This window comes from Gobio gobio (assembly GCF_949357685.1).
Source record: "Gobio gobio genome assembly, chromosome: 21".
NCBI lineage: Eukaryota > Metazoa > Chordata > Actinopteri > Cypriniformes > Gobionidae > Gobio > Gobio gobio.
Genome location: NC_137117.1, coordinates 33,251,991 through 33,273,507, shown reverse-complemented (window position 1 = coordinate 33,273,507; position 21,517 = coordinate 33,251,991). Strand labels below are relative to the sequence as shown.

Genomic DNA, 21,517 nt, shown 5'->3' with positions numbered 1-21,517 from the left:
GTGAATTTCAGAATCCACAGGCTCCATCTCATGCAATATAGACAAAAACCAAACGAGAGCATCGACGACTTTGTGACTTGAGCTAGAACTTTAGCACTGAAATGTCAATTCACTGACGAAGAGCTCAATGAACGTATAGTCGAACTTATCATTGCCAGTACTCCTTTTGATGCCTTAAGAAATTACCTATACAGTAAGCCTAAAGGTTACCCCATTACCGACGTACTAGCAGAGGGGCGAAAGTACGAAGCCTTTGCAGCTGGTAATGAACAGATACAGCAGCTTGGCATGTCACACACTGAAAATGTCCATGCTGTAACAAGAGGACGAACATGTCAAAACTGTGACACAAACCATAAGCCAAAACAATGCCCTGCGTACAATGATACATGCTCTATGTGTGGTAACAGAGGCCACTGGGCTAAATGCTGTAAAAAGAGCAGACGACAAAGACAGCAATCCAGCCAGTTCAGAAGAAGTAAGTCACGAACACGCAACAGATACCAAAGCCAAACAAACATGCACAAGGTCCGGACGGGTCATAATCAAGCCAGTGCAATACAAGGACTATGTGTAAAACTGAATGAAAAGTTAAGCATTACTATTAAAACCAAATATAGGCTGAATGTTCATTTCTGCACACTTAACCCAAACAGGTTGTTATTGTTTAAATTTGCATAGTGTGCACCCTATTGAAACAACATGCAATCTTGTTATGGTCTGGGTTGTCTATGTTATACACTTATGTTAAACAGGGGGGATGTTGTGATACGTAATACGTGATGATGTAATACGCTGTGTGCGTGTACCGGATGTACTGGAAGTAGAGCACGTTGATCCCTAGTAAAAGATGTTCTTCCTAATCTCTGATTCTGTCAATTAACACTTCACTACCTAAAATGACAGAAACTATCTTTGGAAAAATGTATTTGAAGTGTAATTTGATTGTTTAGTTAGTCTCGTGTCCCATTAGAATACATGGAGAGGGCGGGGTTTATGAACTACACTGGGACCAACCACCTGGGGGCGATCGAGCCGCTTTGGCTTCACTTTTCAGCACTTGTGCGGCACGCTTGGTTTCAGCCATAGGCTGTTTAAAAAATATGGATGTAGTGTCCGTGACGTCACCCATAGGATTCCGAAGAGCAGTTTTGAAGCGTAAAGTAGGGACGAGCTGGTCGTTGCCATCTTGTCATCGCGTCACTCCCGTATAACAGAAAATGGGCAATGAGGCGGGACGTGGGTGGAGCTGAGGTGACGTGATGACTTACAGACAGCAGACAAACGGCTATCCACCTGTCACTCAAAGTGACCACGCCCTTAATTATGCAGAACTTTAAAGATTTATATAATGTAAAAGAATGAGTTATAAATAATTCACCCCCCTCACAGTTGTCACGAAGGGCAAAATTAGCCGTATAGACCAAACCACAATTTGTCCCAGGCTGTAAACATGTGTTTTTCTGCTGTTAAGTTGGCCATTTTAACATGGGGCTCAATGAGATTCTGCTCCCTTCTAGAGCCTGTCCCTAGCGGCCAGTCGATGAATTGCAGTTTAAGGCACTTCCGTATTGGATTCAAGAGAAACTGCGGGAGGTTGCCGCTTGGTTGAAAACACACTACTAACAAACTCATTTTGCATATATGTCTTGGGCCGGAATTATTTCAATGAGGAATATTGTGACATGTTCATTCCTGGGCGAAAAATGAAGACTTCGATGGAGGCGTTTCAGGGAGTTCAGAAACAGTCTTACTGATATAGAGAATAACTCCAATTGGAGTGACTGTGCTTTGCTTTATAGACATTTTTCATGCTCAAACAGCAACGTTGTAGAAGGTTGAACATGTAAAGAAGCATCTTTTAATGCGATGCTTTATTTTCTTTGCACATAAGATATGAGATGTACCGCAATGATTTATTATAACTAGAATATCAGGCAAAATTTTCTACAGAATGTTTGCCATGATATTGTCATTGGATCATTGGGTTTTTTTATATTGCTTAATACAAGTGTCTGTAGTCTGGAAATCTGGTGTACTTTTAGATTATGTCATTAAGGTATGAATTCTATGGAAAATGTGTGCAGGCACATTGCCAAGGAGGATGATGAAGGAGCTGCTGGCCGTGAAGCTTCGGAATCGTCCCAGCAAACAGGAGCTGGAAGAAAGGAACATTTTTCCTGCGCGGAGCGACCAGGAGAGACAGGAGATCCGTCAACAGATCGAAATGAAACTTGCCAAGTAAGTCATAAATGTATGTTTACTGTACTGTATATGCAAATAAAACATTACACTGCCCTCTTCAGGACATTTTTGGAAATACATGAGAATGTCATCAGAGACTTTGAGACTGCTTAATACAATTTTTTTTGCCTGCATACACTGGCAACCTTTATTCTAATATTCATTTAGCTACTAATTTATATCCATTAATTACTTCGTCCAGGGGGGAAGCTTAGCGCTTGAGTTGAGTCGTATGCTCACACCCCTTCATTACAGACAGCAAATCTGTTTAGATATCACTTAAGGATTATATGGACAAGTGGACTCATGAAACGGATTATGAAAACAGATTTCATGCAGAGGTAGTGTTATTATATGTACAATGATTGTAACCTATGTATGATACATAGCAGAAACTGTGATTACAGTTTATTGAGGATTGGAGTTAATTTGAGTGAATAAATCCACTACAGCTTTCATTCGATTATATATGAACACCTGCCTTTCAGTTCAAAAGTTCAGTTCAGTAAATGGTGCATGCATTGCTCAAGCTTTGTGTAATGACACAAATATTTACAGAAACTAAAATATTTTTTGTTTGCTTTTGTTTTGCTGTGTTTTGTAATGTGTTTTGTTCTGTTCTGTTGTGTTTTGTTTTCTGTTTCTTGTTCTGTTGTGTTTTGCTTTGTGTTTTGTTTTGTTTTCTTTTGTTTTGCTTTCTGTTTCTTGTTCTGTTGTGTTTTGCTTTGATGTTTTTTTTCTGTTTATCTGTTGTTTTACTTCGATGTGTTTTGTTCTGTTGTGTTTTGCTTTGTTTTGTTTTGTTTTCTGTTTTTTGTTCTGTTGTGTTTTGCTTTGTGTTTTGTTTTGTTTTCTGTTTTTTGTTCTGTTGTGTTTTGCTTTGTGTTTTGCTTTGTTTTGTTTTGTTTTCTGTTTTTTGTTCTGTTGTGTTTTGCTTTGTGTTTTGTTTTGTTTTCTGTTTTTTGTTCTGTTGTGTTTTGCTTTGATGTTTTGTTTTCTGTTTATCTGTTGTTTTGCTTCGATGTGTTTTGCTTTGTTTTGTTTTGTTTTCTGTTTTTTGTTCTGTTGTTTTTTGCTTTGATGTTTTGTTTTGTTTTGCTTTGTGTTTGGTTTTCTGTTTTTTGTTCTGTTGTTTTGCTTCAATGTGTTTTGTTTTCTGTTTTTTGTTCTGTTGTGTTTTGCTTTTGCTTTCGGTTTTGTTTGGTTTTGTTTTGCTTTGTGTTTGGTTTTCTGTTTTTTGTTCTGTTGTTTTGCTTCAATGTGTGTTCTGTTGTTTTGCTTCAATGTGTTTTGTTTTCTGTTTCTTGTTCTGTTGTGTTTTGCTTTGTGTTTTGCTTTGCTTTGTGTTTTGTTTTGTTTTCTGTTTTTTGTTCTGTTGTTTTGCTTCAATGTGTTTTGTTTTCTGTTTCTTGTTCTGTTGTGTTTTGCTTTGTTTTCTGTTTTTTGTTCTGTTGTTTTGCTTCAATGTGTTTTGTTTTCTGTTTCTTATTCTGTTGTGTTTTGCTTTGTGTTTTGTTTTGCTTTGTGTTTTGTTTTGTTTTCTGTTTTTTTGTTCTGTTCTGTTCAAAACACAAAACTTCGATGTGTTTTGTTTTCTGTTTCTTGTTCTGTTGTGTTTTGCTTTGTGTTTTGTTTTGATTTGTTTTGCTTTGTTTTGTTTTCTGTTTCTTGTTCTGTTGTGTATTGCTTTGTGTTTTGTTTTGCTTTGTTTTGCTTTGTTTTGTTTTCTGTTTCTTGTTCTGTTGTGTATTGCTTTGTGTTTTGTTTTGCTGTGATGTTTTGTTTTCTGTTTGTTCTGTTGTTTTGCTTCGATCTGTTTTGTTTTCTGTTTCTTGTTCTGTTGTGTTTTGCTTTGTTTTGTTTTGCTTTGTGTTTGTTTTGTTTTCTGTTTTTTGTTCTGTTGTTTTGCTTCGATGTGTTTTGTTTTCTTTTTTATTTTGCATTTCATTTGCTGTGCTTGTGTTGTGTTTTGCTTTGTGTTTTTTTGTTTAATGCATTTTTACATTTTAAACATGGCATTTCAAATCTCAGGGCCATTTACATGACAAGCGTTAACTTTGAAAACGTTAACTTTATTGTCTCCATGTAAACTACAAAAATGCAAATTTGTAAAAACGGTGACATTATGTGCATGTGTATCATGTGTTTAGTCTATAAGTGTCTGACATCGCCAACTACTGGCCCGGCATGAATAATACAGTGTTAATAATAATAATAGTTTTCGTGGATCCGTGTGAACGAGGATCGTGTTATCGTCTGTATGCGAGAAATGCAATGGAAAAAACGTTTCAGTTTTTTAGTACATCGTTGCCGTGTAAACTTGCACTTGCAGAAGCAATATAGTGTTTAATATCTAAATAACTAAGTGCTAGGCAAAAATGAGCTGAGGATGGGCTGCAGTGTCTCATGTAATTACAGATCTTGTCAGGGTAAGTCTTATGTAATCAGCTGTGGTATTTTTCCTCATTGAAATCAGCCTTCTGTGGATTCTTAGAAGAACCAGCCATTATGTCCAGTTTAATTTAGGCTTTGAGAGAGCTTTGTTCAGACCGCAATGACAGACACGAGGTGCTAAAATGTCATAAGCAATTATGTAAGTGGCCATCCTTAATTATGTAATGCGAGGACCATGAGTGGTTTGTAACAAAAATGTAATTTAGATAAGGATGTGAGTGGAAAGCAGGCCCTGTGCTGATGCAGGTGTTTACATTAGATTACCTTCAGGTTCAGCAACACATTCTGCAGATTCATGCCTATGATGGACATTTGCAAAACCGTAGGTTATTTGTACGCAGGGACTTAATAAACCAACAAGTAATTGTTGCTTTTGAGGATTTTGAAATCACATGTATAACTGGAAGTTTTAGCTGCTTATCATATACATTCCCTGATAGCAAAGGGCTGTTAGATCTTCTAATTGAAGTCATAGGGTTTGTCTTGTACTCTTTGTCAGTTAGGGTTAGCAAAGCTTAAAATGCCTTCTTGGTTTTCCCCAGTAATAATAATGTTGATGATTTTACATAACACAGAATTCATGATATTAAATCTATATTGATTGCTCAACATGAAATGACGTCTGAAACCCATTTTATTTTGGTGTGTGTGCTTATGGTATTGAATGTGCACTTCTTAGTGTACTTCAAATATTAAAAGTGTGTATATATATATATATATATATATATATATATATATATATATATATATATATATATATATATATATATATATATATATATATATATATATATATATATATATATATATATATATATATATAAATAAATAAAAAAAGGTACTTGCAGATAATAAAATATGAATTAAATAAAAAGCCACTTAAGTGTACTTAAAGAGAGTACATTTTCACGATTATGTTTCTTAACACACAAAAAGTGCACTTTGCAATAATGTCAAGTTTTACTTTTTACATTTTAAATGAATACATTTTAACAACCTGTTGTTGTGCTTTAAAGAAGTAGCCTACAATTATTTTGATGTGCTGACTACTAAAGCATGTAGTGTGTTATTCAATATTACATTTAAAGTGAAAATGATTCAAATTCAAAACTTTGTCATAAAGGTGTAATTAAACATATTTAAATAGTCGGTTACACTTTATTTGCGGTGTCATTGTTAGGGTTAGGGTAGGTTAAGGGTAGGATTAGGGTTTGGTTGAGGGTTAGTTGCATGTAATTATGGATAATTTACTGTTTTTACTATGGTAAGTACATGTAACAAGGACACTGTAAAATAAAGTGTTACCCCCAAGTTTGAACCAACATTAAAATATATGTTAGTTTACCATAAAAGCTTGTCGGTACATTTGGCAGTGCACTTTAAATATATTTCACAGACAATAGTAATTATGAATATACATATAAAGATGTACTTAAGTACTGCTTAAGTGGGTCAAACCCCCCACAAATTAATTTGTTTGCCAATTATATTTAATACAAGCTTAATTGGTAACACTTTATTTTAAAGTGACATAGTTACATGTTACTACATGTACCTAATAGAATACATGTAATTTTTTTAACTTTTAATAAATTATTGTTAAATTGTATAAGTTTCATGATTTAAATGAATTAGACATGCTTTTTGATTACTAAAATTGAATTTAACCATTAAAATAGGAGTCCAAAAAACGGATTTCATGGGGCCCTAAACAAGTACTCCTTTTATAAATACTTTAGTGCATGGCTTTATTTTGCAAAAAGCATGCACCAGAATGGAAGCAGGAAAAATGAGACGGATGAGGTCAGGTCAGGTCACGTCAGCCGAGAAGTAAAGCCGTTTCAGAGGTGGAGCATGTTTTTACTTTATGATGAAAGCGTATAAAGACTTTTTTTTATTAAAATGCACTGATGAATCGTTCACATCACAAGACCAGGAACATGTACACTATTAAGGCAGTAAATAGGGTCAATTGAAATGTTGTGTTTAGGTCTGACGGTGATAGTCAGCATAACTAAGTGAAGTGTGACAGTCAATGCACCTGCAGGACAGGCTGAAGTCTGAGCTAAACACACACTGACACTTTGCCGCAGCAGCATGTCATGACCTTCCTATCTTTGGCTTGCCGTGCTCTACTCCACCACAGAAGAAAGACACGGCTGGAGCTATTTTTAGAGCTCAGACTGGTGAATAATGGATGGTAGTGCGTGTTCCCCTCCTCCATCTCTACCTCACTGTAGTGAATACCGAACATGGCGGACTGGCGGTAGGCTACTGTACTCATAGCAGCTTCTCCTAACTGATGGAAATGTGTTAGGGTAAAGTACACTGCCGTCCATCTGTTAATGAAACTGGTCAGATTAATGACGTGTGTATAATGTAGACCAACGCCACGAGCTTCCAGTGTTGCACAGGCAGATTTCTTTGTTTCCGTATTCACAGGGAAGCTACTGTTGCTAAGCAACTCGTCATACAGGTCAATAATATCCAGGCAGCTTCCAAGGGAGCTTTGGGAGTAGGTCTCCATTTCAGTTCATGAAATATTAACGCCGCCACATCTGCTGGAATCCCGTCTTACTCAGCTTATATGAGTGACAGCAGTGTTACAATGGCTGGAATGCAATATAATAATGCCTTCATTAATCAGATCTTGGCATAGCTTAATATTTCATATTAATAATGTGTTTGAGTTTCCACAAGACAGCATGCAGTCTTATTTATATATTGATAATATTATACTGATTTATATTGTTACTAAACAGGATGTAATGTTTTAGTTCGACAATAGACAACAGAATTTCACTCGTCGTTCCTTCCGCATCCTGAAGATGATGTCATCATCTGGCTTTTATTAGAGATATTAAAAAGATTAAGAGGATGGAAATTAAGACTGGGGACACAGGGGGGGAAAGTGTGAATTGATTACGAACTAAAAGGATATCGTTTTATTTAGAGAACGGAGAAAAGAAACACCTGGAATATTGAATCGTCATTTCTTCATGTCAGAATTTAAAGGTGCAGTGTGTAGTATTTATGAGGATATATTGACAGAAATGCAATATAACATACATAACTATGTTTTCAGTGGGGTGTAAAAACCTTACATAATGAACCGGTATGTTTTTATTATCTTAGAACGAGCCATTTCTATCTCCATACACTGCGGGTCCCCTTACAGTGAAGTCGCCATTTTGCGCCGCCATGTTTCTACAGTAGCCCTAAACGGACAAACGTCTCTACAGAGCGCTAGTCACTCTCAGACGACGACATAATTGTCCTGTGTCGCCCACCGTAGTTTCTCTATGTGCTTCGAAAGAGATTAATGAGTGGTGAGCGAGTGCAATTCACAATCTCATCGCTAGATGCAGCTAAAATTCACACACTACACCTTTAATGCGTATCACGTGGCAACATCAACTCAATCCTAAGTAGTGAACATATCTAAAATTATTTAAAATGTCCTCCTATGTAGGCTAATTGTGAAATGTGAAAATTCACACTATGATTTCTGAATTTTTAAAAAAGGGTTTAATTTAGTCGAATATTTAACATATGACAGGCATGACCTAGTTGCTTTGATCTGTGCTTTCTACATGCTTTTCGCCAGGATATTATATTCAAACGATTAAACAGCCCACTTAAGCTAATTACTGCACTACTACAAAGGCGAGTGGAGAGATACAGAGCGCACGACAAAGAGCGCGCGCGTGGAGCGCTCACTCAGCACGCGCCAGTCTGTTCAAAAGAGCGCGCGCCCGCACACAGACCACAACAAGGAGCACGAGTTCTCTCCCTCTCTCTCTCTCGGACCGTAATGTACACCGACTGCACTTTCTCACTCAATTAGGTCTCGTCAGCACCGCATCCTAATAGTTGGTGTTTATTTAGCAAAAGGGCTCCAAATCCCCGGTGTTTGTGCATCCAGATGAGGAGTAATAACTGTCAGGCTGAACACAAAGGATGGAGAGACTTTGAGCGTCCCTTCAGAATCTCCCTCCTCACCTCTGGATCTCATTGAGCCGCTTCAGCACGGGACAGCATGGTTCAAAACCATATTCTGGTCTTTTTCCGCAGGAGACTCAGTCAACGGCCGGCCGTTGAGGAGCTGGAGAGCAGAAACATTTTAAAACGTGAGTATTTCAACAAAAATAGAAACGTAAATATAAATGCATCTAGCTGCCTATCAACACTTGTTAAATATTCAAAAAGTAATAATAATCTTGATATTTCTCATTAATAATATTGCTGCTTCTTGTATTATTATTATTTAAATTACAGTTGTTGGTTTTTTTTTTTTTTTTTTCAAATTAAATTAAATATTTTGGGGGGTTGTTAAAGTGAAAATGTAATCATTTACTTTAATCAAAATACCCAAAAATGAAAACCCATTTACTCAAACTTAAGTTGAATTAGTTTGAATTTCTTTGTTTTGCTGAACACAAAAGGAGATATTTTGAAGAATATGGCGAACTAAATAGTTGATGGGCCCGATTGACATCCATAGTATAGGGAAAACAAATACTACGGAAGTCAATCTGCCATCGAATGTTTGGTTGACATTCTTCACAACATCGTCTTTTGTGCTCAACAGAATAAAGCAACTCGTACAGGTTTGGAACAACTTAGGGGATAGTAAATGATGACAGAATTTTCTTTTTTTGGGGGGTGAACTATCCCTTTAAATCATTTGACATGCTTTTTGAGTTTGGCATAATGTAATGTGATTGTGTCTTCCATAGCTTTGTACGGAGTATTATATCAAATAGATGAGTGTATCAGATAAGATGCAGCAGACAAAAACAAGCTGGCTTGTTAAAGCAGGCATGTTAAGTGACCCCTGTGACTGCTGTGCACTTGATTAGATGGCCCTCATTGAGTCTGGCTTTTGCTCTTTCAGAGAGGAATGATCAGACGGAGCAAGAGGAAAGAAGAGAGATCAAACAGAGACTGAACAGAAAGGTAAACACTCCATGTTCAGTTTCATTTCTCTTACAGCATGCTTTATTTTTCTGATTTATTTGTTTAAATTGTGGTCACGAAGGTAAGGAAGATGCTGGGCTGTAAAATTATGTTGACTGCTGCTACTGCTAATATCAATACTACTTGTAATGAGACACACTGTCTAATGCTGAATAAAGAGGTTTTCAAAAGGGTAAAGCAATTTTGTGTAATAATTTTCAGAGTTAGTTCCCTCACATGTATCAGATTGAGAGAACATCCATATAAGCCTCAGACCATAGAGATGACAAGAAAAAAGTTGATTTTGGTGACAGTCAGAAATGAGAGCAGGACCGCAATTCTTGAGAAGGTTAACAGAATGTCTACAATTTTTTTTTTTTTTTTTACATAATAAAAATTATATATATATTACTGTTGTTGTTATGGGATCATGTATTTTTCAGTGTGCAGTTAATTACATATTATTGTTATTGTAATTATTACAAGTAAACGATGATGATAACTACAACAACAATAATTATTACCATTATTAATATTATATTTTGGAATCATAGTATTTTTTTGCCTATTTTTCCCAGTGTCTAATTATTTACACATTTACATTTTTAAACACATTTAATTCATAAATACACTGTAAATAATGAATCTTAACCCGGACATTAACCGGTAATTTTGCGGACATTTCCGTTAACCATAAAACACCAAAAGTCCAAATTTCAAAATTCAGGTAAAACACCTGTAAAAAATTTAATATTATTTATAAATATCAAATTAATACAGTACATTGTGCCTTATTTTTTTTTTTACAGATTTTGTTTAATACTTTTGATTAATATATTGATAATTAATAGGTAATAATAGAGGTTTTTTTGATAAACCTCAAAGTGATTTATAGAGTAATATAAACATTTAATGAATGAAATTTAAACATGAATTATTATATTTCTGAATCAGGTTTTTTTTTGGGCTTATTTTTTTTCTAGTTTGCAATTAATTACACATTGATGTTGTTGTTAATATTAAAAGTGAGCAATGATAACAACAATAATACTACTAATAATTATTATATTTTGAAATAATTTAGTTTTATTGGCTTTTTTCCCAGTGTGTAATTAATTACTTGTTGTATACATTTGATTACAGGTGCTGTATGTATTTCTTTTGGCTGTATAAAGCATACAAATATCATAGCATGTTTCTTAAATCTCAGCGAACATACTAAGTTCAAATACTCGTTTCTCTGAAAAGCAACGAGCCAGTTATTCTACTTTGAAACGTGTGGTCTGTGTAGGAATGTCTGTTTTTGTTTAGTTTCCTGCAGAAAAAGTTTGTATCTCATAACTTGTATGCAGCCCCATTAACAATATTCTTTTTCTTATAGCTCAACCAGAGGCCAACAGTTGATGAACTAAGAGAAAGAAAGATTCTCATCCGCTTCAGTGACTACGTGGAAGTGGCCAAAGCCCAGGATTATGACAGGAGAGCTGACAAACCCTGGACAAGACTGTCTGCCGCTGACAAGGTACGTGACAAACAGCTGATGTCAGCAAATCTCAACCGTGATCTTCGGTTTGTCTTCAATTCAATAAGACAGCACATAGGGAAATGTTTTATTATTATTATTCTCAGTGATTCTCTCAGGGTTTTTACCCTACACATTTTAAAGCAGACAAAATGCAATCTAATCTTCATGACTGAAGCAACTTGTCAACATGAATCCGTGCACTTTTTACTCGAGGGTGAGTTTAAGGGCGTGTTCACACTTGGCATGTTTGGTTCGATTAAAACGAACTCTGGTGCGATTGCTCCGTTAGTGCGGTTCATTTGAATAAGTGTGAACGGATCGAGACCCACAATTTCAGAGGGTCCTTGCCCACTTCCAAATGATAGTGTGGTTTGACTGAAATATGAACGCAACACAGACCAAAGACTGAATGTGATGTCACAATATGCGACCCTAAAAAGGACAGAATGACCAAGCATACCTGGCACAGCTCCTTGCTGCAGATCTTGTGTCAGAGGGTTTCCTGCCGCTGTTTTGACTCCTTTACACATTTCATAAGCTCTTTGTGAGTTCTCAATTGGTAAAAATACTATTATATGTACACAAATGCAAGGACATTTAGCCAAGCACGCTGCATTTTTTAGATGTTCTGTCGCAAATTATACAATATACAAACAATATCTTTAGGTTTGGTGTTAAAAGTGACAGTGTGAACGCTATGCGAACCAGAACTGAATGTATCATATTTAGAACCAAGAGAACTGAACACCATAAAAAGGGTTAGTTCACCCAAAAATGAAAATGATCCCATAATTTACTCACCCTCAAGCCGTCCTAGGTGTATAATGACTTTCTTCTTTCAGTCGGACACAATCAGAGTTATACTTCTTTATATATACATATTATATATTTTATGTTAACCACTTATTTTTAAGTCTACAGTTTATCTCACTTATCATATCCACATATTTTTTTATATTTTTATCTTATTTCCTATTTTTATCTTTTACTTGATTTATTTATAATTCTACTTATGTTAATACTTTTTATTCTAATTTTATTCTATTTCTATTTTAATTTCTTGTAACTGTTATTTGCACTGTCCATGGAGCGGACCTGTTTACATTTCACTGCCAGTTGTATATTGTGTATATAACTGTGTATGTGACAAATAAAACTCTTGAATCTTGAAAATCTTGAAATATAAAAAAATATCCTGGCTTTTTCAAGCTTTATAATGGCAGTGAATAGCCACCTAGATTTTGAAGCCCAAAAAACTGCATCCACCCAGCATGAAAGTAATCCATACGACTCCAGGGGGTTAATAAAGGCCTTCTGAAGCAAAGTAATGCATTTTTGTAAGAAAAATATCCATATTTATAACTTTATCAACTATAATCACTGGCTTTTGGTATTGGCCATACGCGAGTCAAGCGGAGTCGAGCGGAAGAGTGACCTCTGACCCAATGTGTGACGTAGGTGTAGCGTAAACTCTAATCTAATGAGAGTAGACACCTCTCACGGTTCAAACAAATACGGCTGTGCAACAAACTCAAGCTCTCTTTAGACTTCACCTCTTTAGGTGTTTTGTTTTGCTCCTTCCTCTGCGCTTCCGTGTTTGTCAATACGTGTTGCGTTGAGTCTGAGGTCACTCTTCTGCCGGAACTAGACTTGCGGACGGAAGCTTGTGATTATAGTTTATAAAGTTTGAAATATGGATCTTTTTCTTACAAAAATGCTTCAGAAGGCTTTTATTAACCTCCTGAAGCCGTATGGATTACTTGTATGATGGATGGATGCACTTTTTTGGGCTTCAAAAACTCTTTTAACTCCCATTATAAAGCTGGGAATAGCCAGTATATTTTTTTATTTAGGCCTGTCGCGATTGGTCGATACAATGGACTGTGTCGACGCTGATAATTAGTCGACGTCAATATGTTTAGTCGGCTGTGTAAGTTGGGTACGATATGAAATTGTATTAGTACCGGTACTTTAAAAATGACAGCACAGAATTAGGGATGTTAACCGATGACCGTTTGACCGATGGTTGACCGTATCAACGTTAACCGATTAAAGTTGTCGGTTAAAAAAAAAGAAGTGATCTCTAAATTAGGCTATTATAGACAGTGGACTAAATGCTACTACAGTTAGCCATCTCATTCCAAAATCTTTTTGTGTGAAGTGAACAAATCCCTCACACTCAATTTTTCATAACTCGCCTGTTTGTACTTTATAAACCAATAAAAACATTTGGCACGAGGTCACAGCGTTTGGGTTTGCGCGCTAACAATGTTTGCAAAAAGTAAACAGGCTAAAACACTCGAGGTCAGAGCCAGGGCAGACGACAGTATGAAGCGTGCAAAGAAAAGTAGTGTGTGGGACCATTTCAATAAAAAAAGGGGGGGGGGGTACTATGGTAGTCAACGGCTGCCGAGATCTGCTTGGTTACAAACATTCTTTCAAATATCTTCCTTTGTGTTCAGCAGAAGAAACTCATATAGGTTTGGAACAACTTGAGTGTAACTAAATTGTTATTTTGATAAACAGTCGCATACATTTTGTTTCTAAATGTTCAAATCTTGACCAAAGGCTGGACCAGCAAATGCACATATGCAGTCATAAGTGCTGCTGTTTCTATAGCAGTCGGAGCTTCTAACGGCAGCTGCGGTGATGCAATTACTTTTGGTAAATGACTTTACCAATTGGCGACTGGCTCTTTTATTTAGAAGGAGGGACTTATTCCGCCATTTTGCACGTTGCAATTTCTCCCATTCATAGTAATATGAGTGCACGCACTTTGTATATCTAAAGTATTTGCTTTTATTTGCGATTCCACAGGCGGCCATCCGCAAAGAGTTGAATGAGTTCAAAAGCACTGAAATGGAGGTCCATGCTTCAAGCAAGCACCTTACGAGGTCAGTATGCATGTGTAACCCTCTCACAGGTGTGCCCTCGCTGTTTTTAGATAGACAAAATCCAAAAATGACTGGGACACATGCATATGAAATGATGACCGTTTCACCTTGATACGAGTGGCTTTGGGTAAAAGGTTCCTCTCTACATGATGATGATGACATCAGTGCCATTAGAGCTCTCATGTATGATCTTCCTAAAAATAACTGATTGATGAACACTATAATCAAGTCCTGTCCAGTCGTATGGTCGTGATTGTGAAAGGCACCTTTGTTGATTTCTCTCCTCTCGATCAGGTTTCACAGGCCCTAAGAGGGGGTTTTCTTCTGTGAAGAAAATGCTGAAAGTGGCGTTCATGTTAATTCCTGGAGGTGCCTCTTCCAGAACCGTGGCTTCGTCCATGGGATTCCCTTATTCTTCCAGCGCCCTGGGCCGAGTGGTGTTTGGGGGTGGTTAGCGCTGGAGGCTGCGTCTCCACCACGGGCGGCCAGAGGGAAAAACCTGAAGAACATCTGCGGATACATTTAACCTGAGGCTGACCGAGTGGAGCGGCAGAGGACTTTTTGATGTTTTTAAAACTGGACTACATTTCAATGACTGCTAAGGAAAGATAAATCAGTTCTGGGTAAATGTTCGTGTACATGTAACCAGCTCCACTCGGAAAATAAGTTAAAAAAAAAAAAAAAAGAAAAGAAAAAAAAAGAAGAAGGAATAAAGAAAGAAAAAAACTTGAGGGTTAATAAGCCTGCTATAAATGAATTTCATATTTACTGTACAAAAGTCAGTTTGAACAGGGTTGTTCATGTCATCACTTGAAAAAAAAAAAAAAAAACCTTTGTAAGCACTACTTGTCTTCAAAATACAATTTTGGAAATACTTCTGCATTGTTTATAAGTCTGATTATATATACACAACAGTTATAACATTTGGGGATGGGAAGATGTTTTAAATTTTTTTTACTCTTATGCTCATCAAGAGTTCGTTTATTTGATCAAAAATACTGTAAAAACAGTAATATTGTGAAATATTAATACAATTTAAAATAACTTTTCTATTTTAATATATTTTAAAATATAATTTATTCCTGTGATCAAAGCTGAATTTTCATCTTCATTACTGCAGTCTTCTAGCCTGGTCTTACCACACATTTCATTTGTATAGAGGGAGTGTGGCCTCTCTCCATTGACAAGCGTTAACTTCCTTGAAGGCGGGTACTCTGTTGAAGTTTAAAAGTATTGGATCTGCCCAGAGCCACTCTGGATCTGCCATAACCAATCGCTAACGTTTGGTCGTGACGTAGGTCATCTCAAACTAGAGCACGACATCAAAGTCATCGTTCTCAGCCACTCCCTCTGTCCGCTGATTGGGCCGGTAAAAATTTGTTTGGAGAAAATCTAATATACCGCAGTCCCAGACAGAGAACTGAAGGAAAATTAAAATTGAGTACGGAAGTACGTAGGAGGGCGGAGCCAGTCTTCAGCATCACATGATCCTTCAGAAATCATTCTAATATGATGATTTGATGCTCAAGAAACATTTATTATTATTGTCCATAGACTGTAAAAAAAAAAAAAAGTTATCGTCTGTGAAAATGGTTGTGCTCAATATTTTTTTGTGGAAAGCATATTGTTTTTAAGGATTCTTTGATGAATAGGAAGTAAAAAAAATAAAAAATAATAATATATATATATATATAGATATAGATATACAGTAAACACTCACTAGCCACTTTTAGGTGCAACTCGCTAGTACGGGGTTGGACCCACTTTTGCCTTCAGAACTGTCTTTATTTGTGGAATAGATTCAACAAGGTACTGGAAACATTCCTCAGAGATTTTGGTCCATATTGACAGGATATCATCACACAGTTGCTGCAGATTTGTTGACTGCACATCCATGATGTCAATCTCTTGTTCCAGCACATCCCAAAGCTGCTCTATTGGGTTGAGATCTGGTGACTGGAGGCCATTTGAGTTTAGTGAACTCAGTGTCATGTTCAAGAAACCAGTTTGAGATGATGTGAGCCTATAGGCAGGTGCACAGCGCGTATACTCAGCTTATTACACAGCACACAAACATGCCATGTAAATAGCGAATCCGCCATGGTGCAAGCGCAACTGGATTTTAAAGGGAATGTGAGATGAGACTCTGATTGGTTATTGCACGTTACACCCAAAACACACCCATGGCTCATTAAGAGACTAGGTACAACCCTTTTGGACCATGTGCACACCATTTTTTCCATCATGGAACTAGCAAAAGTGGATTCGGACACGCCCTAAGTGCCTGTGCCACGCGCTTCAGACCATGCACTCAGATCGTTAAAATAGGGATTATGGTGTGTTATCCTGCTGGAAGTAGCCACCAGAAGATGAGTACACTGTGGTCATTAAGGGATGGACATGGTCAGAAACAATACTCAGGTAGGCTGTGGTGTTTAAACGATGCTCAATTGGTACTAAGGGGCCCAAAGTGTGCCAAGATACCATTACACCACCAGCAGCCTGAACCGTTGATGCGAGGCAGGATGGATCCATGCTTTCATGTTGTTTACACCAAATTCTGTCCATCTGAATTTTGCAGCAGAGATCGAGACTTATCAGACCAGACAAGATTTTTCCAGTCTTCGGTGTTGGTGAGCCCGTGTGAACTGTAGCCTCAGTTTGCAGTTCTGAGCTGTAGCTCATCTGCTTCAAGATTCAATGTGTTGTGTGTTCAGAGATGCTCTTCTACAGACCTCGGATGGTTATTTGAGTTACTGTTGCCTTTCTGGTCATTCTCCTCTGACCTCTGGTATCAACAAGGCATTATCCCCCACAGAACTGCCACTCACTGGATATTTTTTCTTTTTCGTGCCATTCTCTGTAAACCCTAGAGATGATTGTGAGCGAAAATCCCAGTAGATCAGAAGTTTCTGAAATACTCAGACCAGCCCATCTCACACCAACAACCATGCCACGTTCAAACTCACATAAATCACTCTTCTTCTGATGCTCGGTTTGAACTTCAGCAGATCGTCTTTATCACGTCTACATGCCTAAATGCACTGATTTGCTGCCTTGTGATTGGCTGATTAGATATTTACATTAACGAGCATTTAAACAGGTGTACCTAATATTGTGGTCAGTTAGTGTATATATTCTAGTTTCAAAAAATCTGACCCCAAACTTTTGAACAGTAGTATATGCATACACATGCACACACACACACACACACATTTATGATTTAAATAATATAAGTAGATAACTGCAGGAAATGTAAGCCATGGATCTAGAAGCAAATGGTGCGAGTTTCCTCTTCTCTAATTCCCATCTATTTTGCCTGACATTTACGGAGGACACTTCATGCAGTCACACAGTGCCTTTAACGTCATGTAAAAAAAAACGTTCAGTAAATGTTTCAGTCGTTATTTTTCAACCATATTGAATGCAAAAAAGTTATCTTGACTTGAGATGGTTTCAGAATCCAGCATCAACTTTTTAATTTCTGCGCATGTAAATCTGAAGGTGATTATTATGAGGTGGAATGTTACAAATAAATGCATTAGTTCTTACATCACCTAAAACATTTACTTCGTTCTAGAGAGGATTTTCACAATTCATTATCCATATTAAAAATCACAAGCAAATATGTGCGCAAAAACCATGTACAGCCAACTTTTTTTTCCCAAGGAGACCAGAATAAACGGCATAAAGTACAAATATTCAACATTTTTTGCGTAGTATTGTTTTAAAAGAACATAACACTAATAACATCAAACATATTTTAAGAATAGCTTATATAAATTAGGGTGGGTTTTTAGTTTTTTTCAATTCAGAACCTGGACGCATCTGGGAAGAACAAGGACTGCAGTCCTCTTCGCACACTCGTCAAATCTTCTTCTTGCTACAAAGACAAGAAAAATATAATTCAGTCCTGAAGAAATTTATGTGAATTTAAAGTCCCTGTAAAGGCAATTATGAGATTTGTTTCTAAACACATTATAAATGTTAGAAATGTATTGCTGAAACACATTACAAAGACTGTGAACTATGTAGAACTGAATTCAGAAGTTAGACCGTTAAACAGTTTTTCACCGTTGCTGTGTTCAGGATTTTCTGGGCGGGGCTAAAACGGTGGCTCGATGACGCACTGGAGCCACCGAGCCTGGCTCCTCCCCCAACACGATCATAACTAGAGCACATTCGCATCAGTTCGATCGCGAGTTACTGTCAGTACTGTTAGTTACTATAGTCTACAACTTACAAAACAGCTTTCAAAACAAAAACGATGATCAAGAACAGCTGGATTAATTTTGTGAACAGCTGCCTTGATGGAGAGCTGAGGATCACCACCGACAACTGCCTCTGCAGTGACTTTACACCGGATAGTTTTACAAACTTTCACCGGAGACTACTGGGATTCACTGATAATCCGCTGCAGAACCGACTATCCCCCGCCCAGGCCTTCATCCTCCCGTCCCGCCGACATCTGGTGCGTCGTGATCATAGACAGTCGTGATCAGTGAGTGTTGTCTTGTGTGCTACCAGTTGCGGGCTGTTTTTTCATGTCCGCGGGTTGAAGCGACCCTAATTATGTGATATTTAGCCCCGGGAATGCGAATTTTAGTAGGCAACCATGCCAAAAAAAAACACATATTTTACACCCCAAATGTGATTTTTACCGGGGAAGCCCCCCTGAAACGTGATTGGGCTTGTTTTGAGTAGCAATTGGGAGGGTTTTGTTGTGAAAACCTGGCAACCCTGTGTGCTACTGCAGCTGTCCCGCGAGTGGGCGTGGTTTCGGCGCCCACGGCGGACACACCCCCAGCGTTTGAGAGCAGAGAATGCTGCTCATTTTTTTAAGTTTTTGATAAGCTTTTTTATGTACTTGCCGGAGTTTTTTATGATTAAAATTTGGCTGGGTGGTTAATTACACATTTATCTGTGGTGTGAGGAACTCAGAACACATGTTTAGTTTTGACTTTACAGGGACTTTAAGTATTAAATATCTGTCCCACTTGGGCTCTTTCTCACCATTTCTTTGAAGAAACGCTCCTGAACTGACTTCATGTTTTTCTTCATCAAAGACACCTGCAACAGAAGCAACCTTGTTTAAAAAAGTGTCTATTCTAGACAATCGATGCTTAAAATCGCTTGAACTGTACATATAGTTGTTGTAACCCAATAACTCCAATTATCAAACTATTCTGGACCACTTCCTCACCTCCACAGAGAAGATTTGTTCCTCATACTCTAGACAATCACACACATCAGTCTGAATCGTGCTTTTTAACTGATCTAGTCTGAAACAAAAAAACAAGACTGAGCAAGCTAAGCACTCAGATTACAAATCCAATGTTCATGAACATCATGTACAGCATATGTTCAATTCAAAGAATGAATCGGTCACTTTATTTGAATCTAGAGAAATAGACGAATTCTCTGACATATCCCAGCTTTTTGGTGTGCATGTAAACACAGACTCTCTTAGCAACAGGAAGAACACGTTATTCAAATGTTGTAAATAGCATGTTTTGAAAACACAGTGGCACGCATAGCATAGATTTTGTTATTAATTATGCAGCCCTAAGTGCATTAACACATAAAACAATGTATCTTTCCATACTCAAAATCTAGTGTTTTTAACTGCCCTTTTTCAAAGCTCTAAAGAAATCACAAGATTCTTGCCATAATAACATTAAAGTGAACAAATAAGCAGCATTACATAAACCTTGCACCATGTTAGCTATGAATGGCTGGAAAATCCTGTTTGTTACTGCAACCCAGAATGACCCACAGATTGTTTCACAGTCATAAACAGGTCTTGTGATTACATATTATGCGCACAGAAAAGTTATCAAGGGAATATTTTTTTCCATTTACATTTCAGCTGGGAAATCGATGCCATTCATTATGTTCTCTGTTATATTCTCACCTCTTGGTTCCTTTCTCTTTGTATGTGCGGAAGGCCAAGGTCTGCTTTTCCCAGTAAGTCTGAAAGTTGATTAAATCAAAGGCCATTTACATATATATTTGTAATTCTTATCATTAGTAGAGCTGCCCCCGAATAGTCAACTAAACATTAGTCAACTAGAAGAGGCTTAGTCGACCAAAATTGTATTAGTCGGTTAGTCGCAGAAAAAAAAACTCATGGTGAAGTCAGTCTGTAAGAGACCGGTTGTTGTGTTTCTCAAATATGGGTTATCAATTGAAATATGTATGTAGCAACTTTACATGGCCGCTCGCTCTAACGTTAACCTAGATAAAAATGCCAACGTGATCACTTTAATTTTCTCTTTTCCTGACAACAGCGGAAACAACTTAAAATCATCTTTGGCCTAATTTTGGCATTCTGTTAAGTGTCTACTTTAGTGTCTATTTGTGTACACTCACAATGACAACGAAACATTGTGCTTTTGTAAAATAAAGAAAACAAACTGGATGCGCTTTCTGCCGTCTTGGTCTCCGAGCGTGCCACAAAAATGAGCCGAAACTCAGCGTATAGGCTACTTGCCTCACAGACATGAGAAATATATCTATAGAAAGATTGAAATGTCTACTTTTAAACAAACTAATTCAAATTGAGAAGAAATACTCTATACCGCGGAGATGACGAGTCCGCATTGTCTTTGCAGCCGACACTGACTCAGAAAACACTAGTTCATTAATAAATATTTAAAATGTCTCCTTACTATTTTTTACGCCACATTCATAATTAGGGATGGGTATCCCAGAACCGGTTATTCGATAAGAAATCTGAGGCAGATTTTCCTGATGCCGTCTCTATGATAACATTAATCAAACAAAAGACAATGAGAAAATTCTAATATTAATAAAATATAGGCTATATAGTAATGTATAGCCTGTATTTTATTAATAAAATGTAGTGTTATTTTACATTTAATTAGTTGCTCTACCTGAACACCTGAATTAGATTTGTTCTGTTAAACCATAGGCAAAAGTTCCTAGCCTGTTGATTTGTGTTATGGTATTCAGCTACAATGAAATGTTTTGTAAAATGTGAATGATATCGAAGTTTTTGTTTTACCTTATTGGAATTGAAATTAGAAATCAATAAGCAGAATCGTTAAAATTCAAACGATACCCAACCCTAGTATTGTGCATTTTTCCTTGCCACTATTTTTTTATTAGTTGTTTAATAATTTTAATGGAACCAGAATCGGATCCGTTTTCTTACGATTCCCAACCCTATTCATAATAATTACTTTTTAATCACATCTTGAGTGTGGAAAAGGCTATATTACGCCTAAAAATCATTATGGTTTAGTATTCTCCTCTGTATATATTTAAGAAATTAAATTAATATAAAAGGTACGATTAGTCAACTAATTGCTTAAATGAAAGACTACTAGTCGACTAGAAAATCTTTAGTCTGGGGCAGCCCTGATTATTAGGCACTTGGCAAGTCAGCACAATCACCGTCAGTCCTTCCTCCATGCTT

General features: G+C 37.0%; 1 protein-coding gene across 2 annotated transcripts in view; it reads left to right on the top strand.

Moving 5' to 3' along the window:
* Positions 1-14,952, top strand: part of phactr3a (phosphatase and actin regulator 3a) — a 46,998-nt gene extending 32,046 nt beyond the window's left edge. The window contains exons 7-12 of one of the 2 annotated variants that reach the window (XM_079801847.1): positions 2,088-2,241; positions 8,773-8,828; positions 9,596-9,657; positions 11,039-11,179; positions 14,000-14,076; positions 14,371-14,952. In XM_079801847.1, coding sequence (XP_079657973.1) covers positions 2,088-2,241; positions 8,773-8,828; positions 9,596-9,657; positions 11,039-11,179; positions 14,000-14,076; positions 14,371-14,386 — 506 coding nt within the window. In that variant the 3' untranslated portion in view covers positions 14,387-14,952. Of the gene's footprint in view, positions 1-2,087; positions 2,242-4,275; positions 5,312-8,772; positions 8,829-9,595; positions 9,658-11,038; positions 11,180-13,999; positions 14,077-14,370 lie in introns of those variants that run through there. The other variant, XM_079801848.1, reaches the window with a different exon arrangement.
* Positions 14,953-21,517: the final 6,565 nt, after the last annotated feature.